This window comes from Oncorhynchus kisutch, linkage group LG20 (assembly GCF_002021735.2).
Source record: "Oncorhynchus kisutch isolate 150728-3 linkage group LG20, Okis_V2, whole genome shotgun sequence".
In the NCBI taxonomy this organism is placed as follows: Eukaryota; Metazoa; Chordata; class Actinopteri; order Salmoniformes; family Salmonidae; genus Oncorhynchus; species Oncorhynchus kisutch.
This window is the reverse complement of record NC_034193.2, coordinates 31,588,257-31,601,381: the sequence shown is the minus strand read 5'-3', so window position 1 is coordinate 31,601,381 and position 13,125 is coordinate 31,588,257. Positions and strand designations below refer to the sequence as shown.

The window sequence follows — 13,125 nt, the reverse complement described above, 5'->3', positions numbered from 1 at the left end:
CCATTGATTTAGGAGTCAATTTGCAGTGGGTTAAAGATATATATATATATATTTTTTTTACCTTTATTTTACTAGGCAAGTCAGTTAAAACCTGTTAAGCCTACCCCCTACTTTTTCGAACATTCTGTTAAAAATCACGCAACATTTTGGCGTCCTGCTACTCATGCCAGGAATATAGTATATGCATATGATTAGTATGTGTGTATAGAAAACACTCTCACGTTTCTAAAACTGGTTAAATCACGGCTGTGACTATATTAGAACGTCTGTTTCATCGAAAAGCGCAGGAAAATCTGATCACTGAAAGTGGAAAAAAATATCCATGCGCCACTTCAACCCATTGTTAAAGGTGAACCGTATTAAATGAGGCCGAGGTTGCAGTACCTACAGCTTCCACAGGATGTATAGAGTCTTCTCATTTGCTTCGGATTTGATTCTTGGTAGAACCGACCCAAGGGAACCGATTCCCTCAGACCTCCAACTTGATGTATTGGCTGAGTTTTTTCCGGACATTTTGTCCAGATGACCACCTATCGAATTTACATCGCCTCCTGATGATTTTTATCGCTTATTAACGTGCACTAATACCTAAAGTTGCATTAGAAAAGTATTTCGAAGTGTTTTGTGAAAGTTTATCGTCGACTTTTTAACTTTAAAAAAATGACGTTACGTTATGAAACGCAATTTTTTTCCGTTTATCACACAGTCTTCATAGATCGATATCTAGGCTATATATGGACCGATTTAATCGAAAAAAAGACCCAGTATTGATTATGGGACATCAAGGAGTGCCAACAAAGAAGATGGTCAAAGGTAATGAATGTTTTATATTTTATTGTGCGGTTTGTGTAGCGCCGACTATGCTAATTATTTTGTTTACATCCCCTTCGGGTCTTTTGGGGTGTTACATGCTATCAGATAATATTAGCTTCTCATGCTTTCGCCGAAAAGCATTTTAAATCTGACTTGGTGCCTAGATTCACAACGAGTGTAGCTTTAATTCAATACCAAGCATGTGTATTTTAATGAACGTTTGCGTTTTAACTAATACTTTTAGCGTTTAGCGTAGCGCATTTGCATTTCCAGAGCTCTAGTTGGGACGTCTGCGTCTCAAGTAGGAGCAAGAGGTTTTAAGAACAAATTCTTATTTTCAATTGTACCTTGTCAGCTCTGGGATTCGAACTTGCAACCTTTCGGTTACTAGTCCAATGCTCTAACCACTAGGCTACCCTGCCACCCCATGTCACGTAGTAGAACTGTGTAAGTGTTGCTCTCCACTTGAAATCAATGGAATTAGAGTATGATAACTAAGGAGATGGAGAATATTCTGGTGTTTGTTTGCAAATATGCAGACCTAAACACCCGTCTCCGGATTACATCTCAAACTAAGGGCAACCATGGCATCTGTGTCAGAGGGAGAAGCGTCCATCATTGTATATGGGTAAGAGTCTAGCTAGCTAGATATTACACATTTCAAATTTTGTCAGTCATTTTCATTTCAAGTTTCTGTACTCTTAGCTAGCTAAAATAATAATAAAATAATAAAAATACAAATAATTGTTTCTACATGACCTTACATAAGGGAAGATTTCGGCAGGTGCCGTATGGTTAGTGAGAAAGTCCATATTGGAAATGTACGGTCCCTTACTAGACGTCCGAAATCGTTTGTAAAATTCGCGGACGGCGTCGGGCCGAGCGGCAGGGCCGGACCTACCGGGAAGTCATCAAATGAACTTTGTCGGACATTCGGTTTCCGTTTTACAAAAATAATAAGATTTTGGTCATTTTGCCGCTGTCCCGGAAATTCCCACAAGAGGGCATAAGCAATCATATTGCTATTGGACAAAACATCACGATTCACGACGGGGCCTTATCTCGAAAACTGAAAATATTTCGAAGCCGAAACTCGGTGAGCGTAGGTTTGGCATAACGGGCAGTTGGCCCCGAACAAGATGGCATCTAGGCCTCAACGGTTTTTGAGTTATGGCCATTTATCTGGGATTAAAGGTCCAAAATGAAAATAGAGAAATTATTTTTCCACTTCACGTCAAAGTCAAGGAGCCTCCGGTGTCAATAAAAATAAAAAACAGCCATTTATCTATCGTCATTTAAGAGAAATCGTACAACGACAGATTGGTGATGTTCACGGATAGGTGTTTTTTTTTCAACGGTTACAGATCCAGTTGCAGGGTGTTCTTACGAATCTTTTTAAAGTGTGCTGCGGAGCTCTGCGAGATTTCTGTGATTTTTTATGATTTTCTGAAATAACACACACTCACTAAACCCTCCGTAAATAACTCAGTTCTTAACGTAAAGACTTAAAACTCAGGATTCTGTAAGTTTCTATGTCAATCAAGACATGTGTTTACTTATAGCTTCCTGTGCCAACCGGAAGTGCCTTTAATTGGGTCACACTGTCTGTTTTGAAGGGTTAGAAAAGTCACATCTCTCCAAAACTTCATATGTGTGACTAGGTAACCCTCCTAAACTGTAAATCAGTCATTTCTCCCAGCAGATGTCAAAGAAAAGCTCTCACACACACACACAGCAAGGATGGAGTGATAAAGTGCGGTGCTCAAAGACACAGACAGCAGGCAATGGCATAAACATAATCTCTAGGCCGTGCCGAGTTCAACGAGATATCCCGCTTGACCGTAGCTCGCTCGGTCTAGGCGCAGCGACCATTAGAAAAGTAGGCCCAAAATGAAGCCTCCACCACAACATCATTTGCTTTTGGGTGACAGCGGCGGAACCGTTAGGTTTAGAAGGACAATTCAACCACAGGAATGTTCCTAAGGTCCTCCCGATCCGTGCAAGCCTAACCTTGACCGTGTGGCATTAACCCTTAACAGTAAAACAGGGTTTTTTGATCTCACAGATTACAATGACTTCTCTCCCCATAGGAATACATTGCCTGCACACCTAAATTCAACCTGAAGCCTATATGGGTTATGAATGCCGTATGAACCTGTCTTCGGTAACAGTCCATCAAGCCACTATGAGGTCTACCTGTGTCGATTCTAAGCTTCCTGGAGCAACCGGAAGTGGTTAAAATCACCCTAAAAGTGTATACCCATACCCTGCCTGCAGTTTGATAGACATAGTGCATTCAACCCTGTGTAAATCAGTCAGTTCTTAACATAAGGACTTAAAACTCAGGATTCTGTAAAAGCATACCCCAATGAGGATATGTGTTGATTTATAGCTTCCTGTGCCAACCGGAAGTGCCATAATTGGTGTCTCTTGGGCTGTTTCGAGGGGTTAAAAAAGTCAGATCTTTCCAAAACTTCATATATGTGATTAGGCAACCCCCATGAACTGTAAATCTGTCATTTTTCCCATAAAATTTCAAAGGAAAAATAAATCACACTAAAACACAACTTGGATGGAGGGACGTATTGGGGTGCGTAGAGACAGACAGTGACTGCAATAGTTAGCTTTGTTCGAGCTAAAAAAGAACCGTCAGACCTAGAGTTCCGAAACTTTAGAATCCTGTTCTAGACCTCCGGTCGATAGTGCGTGGTGAGTTAGGTGGCTCTAGAAGGTTCTCGGACCGAGAAACAGCCTCGTACATTTGCAATGATTTCAATTCATTTTGACCATTACAAAAATGACGACATTTAGAAAAGTCTCAGAGACGCAAGGCTAGGTGCATTGAAACCGGCTCGGCCCATAGAGACAGATCCCAACGTTTCTGTCCGATAGCTCATTCAAGGACCCCGTAGCAAGTCATGGAAAAAAGTGGATTTTCAGCACCAATTAGGGTTTTGCTCAGACACCAAATGACCGATCGAGCCGAAACTTGGGATTCGGGGTCGCCTCAGCTAGGCCTACACATAACATAAGAACTGGACCCGCAGCTAGAACGTAACTACGTGTTTTATGTTTTTTTTATGGTTTGAACCGAAGGCGTTGTGAATTTTGGTCCAGCTCTGAAGTATGTGATAGTTGGCTACTAAACGAGTTGGAAAAAGTGGGTTTGGTGTCAGTTTGTATCAGTTTGGTGTCAGAATGATATCTAATTGACTGATGGACGGTGACTTGCTGGTGACTCTTGTCCATTTGCAATATGTTTAAACAGTGAGGTACCATCACCAAAGTGACATTCTGAAATCAACCCTAACGAGCGACTGAGATTAACCAGAATCACTGCCAGGCCATCCCGAGTTCATCGGGCCAGTCAATTTCACATTCCTGCAGGATTTTTATAGCATGACAAATTCGTGATGGTACCTGCCCATTGAACCATATTGCAAATGCACAGTGACTTTGCAAAAGTAAGAAAACATAAACAAATGGACATAATGAAATCACCATATTTTTATTTTTGGGTTACCAGTTGCACAACAATGCACGTACACTTGCAATATGATTAAACAGTGAAAAAACATCACAAAATGGACATGATGAAGTCAACACAATGAGCGATGGAAAGGAGCAACTATCACTGCCAGGCCATCCTGTGTTCATCAGGCCAGTCAATTTCACATTCCTGCAGGATTTTTATTGCATGACAAATTCGTGATGGTACCTGCCCATTGAACCATATTGCAAATGCCCAGTGACTTTGCAAAAGTAAGAAAACATAAACAAATGGACATAATGAAATCACCATATTTTTATTTTTGGGTTACCAGTTGCACAACAATGCACGTACACTTGCAATATGATTCAACAGTGAAAAAACATCACAAAATGGACATGATGAAGTCAACACAATGAGCGATGGAAAGGAGCAACTATCACTGCCAGGCCATCCCGAGTTCATCTGGCCAGTCAATTTAGCATTTCTGCAGGATTTTTGAGCATGTCAAATTTCTTATGGTAAATGCCCATTGAACCATATTACAAATGCCCGTACACTTGCAATATGATTCAACAGTGAAAAAACATCACAAAATGGACATGATGAAGTCAACACAATGAGTGATGGAAAGGAGCAACTATCACTGCCAGGCCATCCCGAGTTCATCTGGCCAGTCAATTTTGCATTTTTGCAGGAGTTTTGAGCATGGTAAATGCCCATTGAAACATATTGCAAATGCACAGTACATTTGCAATATGATTCAACAGTGAAAAAACATCACCAAATGGACATGATGAAATCAACACAACGAGCAATGGAGAGGAACCACAATCACTGCCCGGCCATCACGAGTTAATCAGGCCAGTCAATTTTGCATTTCTGCAGTATTTTTGAGCATGTCAAATTCATGATGGTAATTGCCCATTGAAACATATTGAAAATGGACAGCCGCTGATTGAAATGTGTCACCAGAAGCACATTTTTAAAATGGTTTTAATGCCTAAAGGGGGGAGCAAGGGGTCCACGGTTGGGTAGGGAGCAACCCCCACCTGTGCCCATCCAATAGGGGGCGCCCCTTATCATTTTGGATGTTTTTCAAAAAATCGTTACAAACGAAGGGAGAGATAATAGCCATATGGAGGTGTGGATGGCTCATATATTTCCTTCAATGTTACACACACACATACATTTAGGACTGTACCAATTGGCAGTCTTCTAAACTTTTTTATGGGCTGTTTTTCTTGTTTGTCTCATCATACATGACAAATAGACCATCTAGGTTGATTCATGGTGTAACATAGTGCTATATATCATTTGGGCAGTATATAGGCCTTTTGGACATGGTTCACTGACTTTTGGGTTTGTAAACCGACTTCCTATGATCGTACATGGCAAATGGACATAACATCCTGATTTGGCACTTTCAAATAATTCATATTGCATTTGGACATTTCTTATGGGATTTGGCAAATAAATTAAAAAGTAAATTTTGACTTCGACTTTTGACTTCCTATGAAATCAAATTGCAAATGGACAAAACATATGTCTTATATACAAGTTTTTAAAAAATGTTTAAAAGATAATAACATTTGACAAAAGTATGTTCATATAGTTCATGTGTAATTGACCATTTTTTTTTTTTTATCGAAAGAATTTCGAAAAATGGTCCAGAAAGCACTTTAAGGGGGTTATACATTTTTAAAATTGTACTTTTGTCTCTTCACTTGTGTTACATTTGCAATATGAAAAATGTCAATTTCAGGGGGGTGTTCCCTTACAGTATAACATAATTCTCATCAAGATAGCATTAATACATGAAATAACAAACTCAGTGGCCTTGTGGTTAGTGTGTGTCTGTGTCACTTACGAACATGACCCTCTTGGGGATGTGGTCCGACTCCACCAAGGGATTTTTGTAGAGCCACAGCTCCTCTGGCTGGATCACTCTCTCAAAGGGCTCCAGGAACTCTGTGAATCTGAGGAAGCGACACAAAAAACGCCGCATTAGCGCTGTCTTTCACAATACATTCATTTTCGAATGGGTGGCCCCAGCTGGAATCAAACCCACAATCCTGGTGATGCAAGCCTCATGTTCTACAGGACCACAAGGATCTAGTTACAGTAATACTATGATTTAAGTTATTCTTTGATGGGTTGGACAGCAAACTAGCACTCCAACACTATGTTTAGAACATTGAAGAGGATTTTTGCTACTGGACTTAACACATTTTTACACTTAACCTCTTGGAACAACCCATCCCAGATCCAGGAGAATTGTCATCAACTGTCACTAATTAGCATAATGCAACGGACAAAAAATATTACAAGAAAATATTCATTAAATCGCATGTGAAATAAAGTGAAACACAGCTTAGCCTTTTGTTAATCACCCTGTCATCTCAGATATTGAAATTATGCCAAAGCAAGACAAGCATTTGTGTAAGTTTATCGATAGCCTAGCATAGCATAATGTCCAGTTACCAGCAGGAAGCTTGGTCACGAAAATCAGAAAAAAAATCTAATTAACTGTTTACCTTTGATGGTCTTCGGATGTTTTCACTGACGAGACTCCCAGTTAGACAGCAAATGTTCATTTTGTTCCATAAAGATTATTTTCTTAGCCTGAAATACCTCCGTTTGTTCTTCACGTTTGGTTGTCGTGACCACCGGAAACTGTGGTCACGACAACGCCGAAAAATATTCCAAATTAGATCCATAATATCGACAGAAACATAGCAAACGTTTTTTTATAATCAACCCTCAAGGTGTTTTTCAAATATGTATTCGATAATATATCTACCGGGTCAGTTGGCTTCTTAGTAGGAGCAAGACAAACAATTGCTGCATTTGTCTATTACGCACATATCACTGAGCCACCAGCTGACCACTGACGCAATGTTGTCGCTCACGCTCATTTTTCAAAATAAAAGCCTGAAACTATGTATTGTGACACTAGATACATTAGGGAAGCCATAGAAAAAGGAATCTAGTTGACGTCCCTTTCACTGCTCAATAGGGACGGAGAGGTTTCTAAATAAGACTCACTTCCTGATTGGATTTTTCTCAGGCTTTCGCCTGCAATATCAGTTATGTAATACTCACAGACAATATTTTTACAGTTTTGGAAACTGTAGAATGTTTTCTATCCTAAGCTGTCAATTATATGCATATTCTATTATCTGGTCCAGATAAATAGCCCGTTTACTTTGGGAATGTTATTTTTCAAAAATGAAAATAGTGCCCCCTAGTTTCAAGAGGTTAACAGTTAAAGATGCCATCTGCGATCTTAAACACTTACACATTTGTAACATATTGTATGAATTGGAATTTTTAACATCATACAAATTGCAAAAAGTTATATACAGTATATTTGGACCCATTTTGGCTCGTGAGCACTACCTTCAAAACTACTGACCTTCCTGCTGCTAACTGGACATAATGCTATGTTAGGCTATCGATAAACTTACACAAATGCTTGTCTTGCTTTGGCTGTAAAGCATAATTTCAAATTCTGAGATGACAGGGTGATCAACAAAAGGCTAAGCTGTGTTTCACTTTATTTCACTTGTGATTTCATGAACAATGTATCCCTGAAAAAGGGGGGAGTCAAAATCAAAAGTAACAGTCAGTATCTGGTGTGGCCACCAGTTGCATTAACCTCTCTGCGCACGGAACCCGGTAGCGGGCTGAAATACCACAACATACGGTGATCGCTACATAAATAGTCATATTAAACATTCATGAAAATAAAAGTGTCTTATACAAAAGCCTAGAATCTTGCTAATCCAACTGTGTTGTCAGATTTAAAAAAGGATTTACTGCGAAAGAATACAATGCGATTATCTGAGGATAGAGCCCCATAAAAAAAAACGATTTCAACCAGCACAGGCTAACAAAATCAAACTGCATTAAAATAAATAGTTTACCTTTGACGATCTTCATCTGTTTGCAATCCCAATGCTCATTGTTACACAATGAATGATCTTTTGTTTGATCAAATCCGTTTTTATAGCCTAACACAAAACATTTTGTGAACCGCTTGTGTCGTGAATTCCGTCTCATTCCATTTGACGACATATTCGAGGGTAAATACCCACACAAAACGTGACTTTTCCAGTCATGTTTGGTTTCATTGCAATCAACTGGTTTGTTTGTAACACAACCAAACCTGATGGGCCATTTCGCGGGACATATTGACTGAAAGAAACCGATTTGAAGACAACAAGTAATGACATCATTGTGCACCAATGATATGACCACTACAGTTGATTGACTGTATTTTAACCCAATTACCACTGATTGTCTTGAAATCTAGCTGGGTAGATAGCCAATGAGCTGAGGTAAACGGCAATATGCAATGGTTATGTGTTGGAAGACCAACCCATGTAGTAAACTCCGGCGTAAAGAGAGTCATTCGCTATTAAAGTTTTATACCGGAAGGAGCTACGCATATTACACACAGCATTGTTTGGTAAACGAGCAGATTCAGCTGTTTATATATCAAGAAGTATGGCGACTAAATCAGGGAAAGCTAAATCGAAGTCTAGATATACAGGTGTACACACAATTTTAGAAGAAATTGATCGGAAAAATGAGAGAGTGTTGTAGGACGATTCATTTAGCGATTCCCAAGTGGAGGAATATTTTTTGAACGGAGAGGACATGTTTTGGACTGGTAAGTTATTCTCATGCTAAAGCCCTTGTTTGAAATTAATAATCTAAAATATTATTTGTGATTTATTTTTTATTTTAGAAGAAATATATAAACATGTAATGTCATGAAATGTGAGATCAAAAGTAACAGTCAGTATCTGGTGTGGCCACCAGTTGCATTAACCTCTCTGCGCCCCATCCCAACCCACATGAAATAGCCTATTTGAGGCTGTTAAGGGGAGGGGAGGCCCACAACAATGGCCAAAGTGAAATGGAGACAGTAGATACAGCTGGTCAGTTGTAATATAATAAAGACAGTAGATCTAGCTGGTCTGTCATAATATAATAGAGACAGTAGATGTAGCAGGTCTAGAATAATATATTCAACCTATGTTCCCTGTACTCTATATTATTATTATTATTTTCTATATACAGTATTTCTGTTTAATATACCTCAGCAGCACAACATTGTGTAGAGCTTTGGCAAAGTGGGTGATGTTATATCCTTCCTGTTTGGCCCTGTCTGGGGGTCTCATCGGATGGGGACACATTGTCTCCTGACCCCTCCTGTCTCAGCCTCCAGTATTTATGTTGCAGTAGTTTGTGTCGGGGGGCTAGGGTCAGTTTGTTATATCTGGACTACTTCTTCTGTCTTATCCGGTGTCCTGTGTGAATTTAAGTATGCTCTCTCTAATTCTCTCTTTCTCAGATGAGGACCTGAGCCCGAGGACCATGCGTCAGGACTACCTGGCATGATGACTCCTTGCTGTCCCCAGTCCACCTGGCATTGATGCTGTTCCAGTTTCAACTGTTCTGCCTGCGGCTATGGAACCCTAAACTGTTCATATTTACTCTTTGAGGTACTGTCCTGTTGCGTCCTCTACTACTACTGTGAATATTATTATTTGACCCTGCTGGTCATCTATGAACGTTTCAAAATCTCGGCCATGTTCTGTTATAATCTCCACCCGGCACAGCCAGAAGAGGACTGGCCACCCCTCATAGCCTGGTTAATCTCTAGGTTTCTTCCTAGGTTTTGGCCTTTCTAGGGAGTTTTTCCTAGCCACCGTGCTTCTACACCTGCATTGCTTGGTGTTTGGGGTTTTAGGCTGGGTTACTGTACAGCTCTTTGAGATATTAGCTGATGTAAATAAATTAGATTTTATATAAATCTATTTGATTTGATAGAGAACTGAGGGTCTTCCAAATATTGAAAGTGTGTAAATAGTTACCTATGTTATTTTGTAAATGTATATATATTTTTTCCATATTTTCTTCTCCATTTTTTTTTTGGGGGGGGGGGGGGGGTGTTAGAATACCATTTTGGCCACTCGGGTACATTTGGGCTACTTGTGTTGGACACCTGGGTGACTTCATGATAAATGTCATGTAGCACACTCATTTTGGAAGTTATCATTCTGAAACGTTGCACAAGTACTGTTGCCCTATTTTTCACTGAAATCATCATCCTATCTGAATGTTTGTTTTATCTTGTTCATTTTAAAGATGATACAACAATTGTATTATCTAAACCAGATCTATTGTATTATATTATCCTACATTCAATTCACATTTACACAAACTTCAGAGTGTTTTCTTTCAAATGGTACCAAGAATATGCATATCCTTGCTTCTGGGCCAGAGCTACAGGCAGTTAGCTTTTGGTATGTCTTTAAGTACTGCAGTGCATCTCCTCCTCATGGACTGGACCAGATTTGCCAGTTCATGCTGTGACTTACCCCATTCTTCCACCAACGCACCTGCAAGTTCCCGAACATTTCTGGGTGGAATGGCCCTAGCCCCCACCCTCCGATCCAACAGGTTCCAGATGTGCTCAATGAGATTGAGATCCGGGCTCTTCGCTGGCCATGGCAGAACACTGACATTCCTGTCTTGCAGGAAATTACGCACAGAACAAGCAGTATGGCTGGTGGCATTGTCATGCTGGAGGGTCATGTCAGGATGAGCCTGCAGGAAGGGTACCACATGAGAGAGGAGGACATCTCCCCTGTAACACACAGCGTTGAGATTGCCTGCAAATTACAAAAAGGTCAGTCCGATGATGCTGTGACAGACCGCCCCATACCATGACTGACCCTCCACCTCCGATCCCACTCCAGAGTACAGGCCTCGGTGTAACGCTCATTCCTTCGACGATAAACGCGAATCCAACCATCACCCCTGGTGAGACAAAATCGCGACTCAGTGAAGAGCACTTTTTGCCAGTCCTGTCTGGTCCAGCGACGGTGGGTTTGTGCCCATAGGCGGCATTTTTTGCCGGTGATGTCTGGTGAGGACCTGATGATCAGTTGCCCGTCCTGTCTCCCTGTAGCCCTGTGTAAGGGTATTCTGCCCTATGTCCACACAAGCGACCACAGGAAACTTCTTTGATCAGAGATTAGTTTGTTTAATAAGGATTGCAAGCCTACAGTCATTTGCAAGTAACACACTCAGCACAAAATATGTTGTTTTCCCTTTTTATTCCCTTCTGAGGATCACCCCACCCGGGGTGATGTCCCTTAACTTGAATACCATATCAGCTAATACAAAGATATCTCTGCTAGGCGGGGTTCAGCTTATTGTGTTATTGGCAGTTAGTTTCCCAATCACTCTTCCCCTTATTGCTATCATGTGCTAGCAGAAGTAAGACTGGAACAACAGGAACTCTTGGTTCCCTTTATCCATCTGTTACCCAAAGTATAGTTTCAACACACAGACATATGACTTTGTACAGTTGACCTTTTCATGCACTTGCATGGTCGATCACTGATTCTTAATCTCAAACTTAAGCAAAACATGAATCATTGTACTTTTGTAATCACAGGTATAATTACAATGTATAGATATTATTAAATTCCTTTCAGCTGTCTTAAGTGTCTCTCAGTACGGACGTGGCAATTTATCGCCCTGGCCACATCTGCAGTCCTCATGCCTCCTTACAGCATGCCTAAGGTACGTTCACACAGATGAGCAGGGACCCTGGGCATCTTTCTTTTGGTGTTTTTCAGAGTCAGTAGAAAGTCTTCTTTAGTGTCCTAAGTTTTTGTAACCGTGACCTAAACGAGGGAACTCCACCCCCCACCCATTCAGCTGAAAAGGTGGCGCAGGGAATACAAAAATATTATTTAGAAATATTTAACTTTCACACATTAACAAGTCCAATACCTCAAATGAAAGATAAACATCTTGTTCATCTACCCATCATGTCCGATTTTTAAAATGTTTTACAGCGAAAACACAACATATATTTATGTTAGAACACCACCAAATCAATGGGAAAACACAGCCATTTTTCCAGCCAAAGAGTCACAAAAGCAGGATTAGAGATAAAATGAATCACTAACCTTTTGAAAATCTTCATCAGATGACACTCATATGACATGTTACACAAAACATTTCTGTTTTGTTCCATGATATGCATATTTATATCCACAAATCTCGGTTTACATTGACGCCACGTTCAGAAATGCCTCCAAAATATCCGGAGGAATTATAGAAAGCTACGCCAGATAACAGAAATACTCATCATAAACTTTGACTAAAGATACATGTTCTACATATAATTAAAGATTTACTGGTTCTTAATGCAACCGCTGTGTCCGATCTTTTTTAAATGTTACGAAAAAAGCCTACCATGCAATATTCTGAGACAGCTCTCAGACGTAAAAGCATTTCTCCACCATGTTGGAGTCAACAGAAATATGAAATTACATCATAAATATTCCCTTACCTTTGATGATCTTTCATCAGAATGCAATGCAAGGAGTCCTAGTTCCACAATAAATCATTGTTTTGTTCCATAATGTCCGATACTAGTGTCCAATTAGCTGCATTTGCTACCACTTTCAGCTCACGTGCCCAAAAGCTGACGCCGGTCCAGGACAACTCGCACGAAAACTAAGTAGAGCATCAATCTTCAGGATGTTATTTTCATATATATCCAACAACGTTCCAACCGGATCATACGTTTTCAGCTGCAGCCAAATGGAATGACAGAAAATGGCATTCTGTCAGGACAGTGACTATTTCCCCTCCCATTCGGTCAAAGTTCACAGCAAAAGCTCCATTCCACTTTCTACTGAATGAGGACATCTAGTGGAAGGCGTAGGAAGTGCTACCAGATCCATATCTTGTTGGGAAAGGGGGGGCGATGACGTCAAAGTTGA

The 13,125-nt window shown here is 40.3% G+C and overlaps 1 protein-coding gene across 1 annotated transcript in view; it reads right to left on the bottom strand.

Annotated features, from left to right (window-relative positions):
• Positions 1–12,923, bottom strand: part of LOC109865182 (phospholipid phosphatase 4-like) — a 68,796-nt gene extending 55,873 nt beyond the window's left edge. Inside the window, 2 exon segments of the mRNA XM_020453287.2 lie at positions 6,174–6,282; positions 12,850–12,923. Of these exon segments, the coding sequence (XP_020308876.1) occupies positions 6,174–6,282; positions 12,850–12,923 (183 nt within the window).
• Positions 12,924–13,125: the final 202 nt, after the last annotated feature.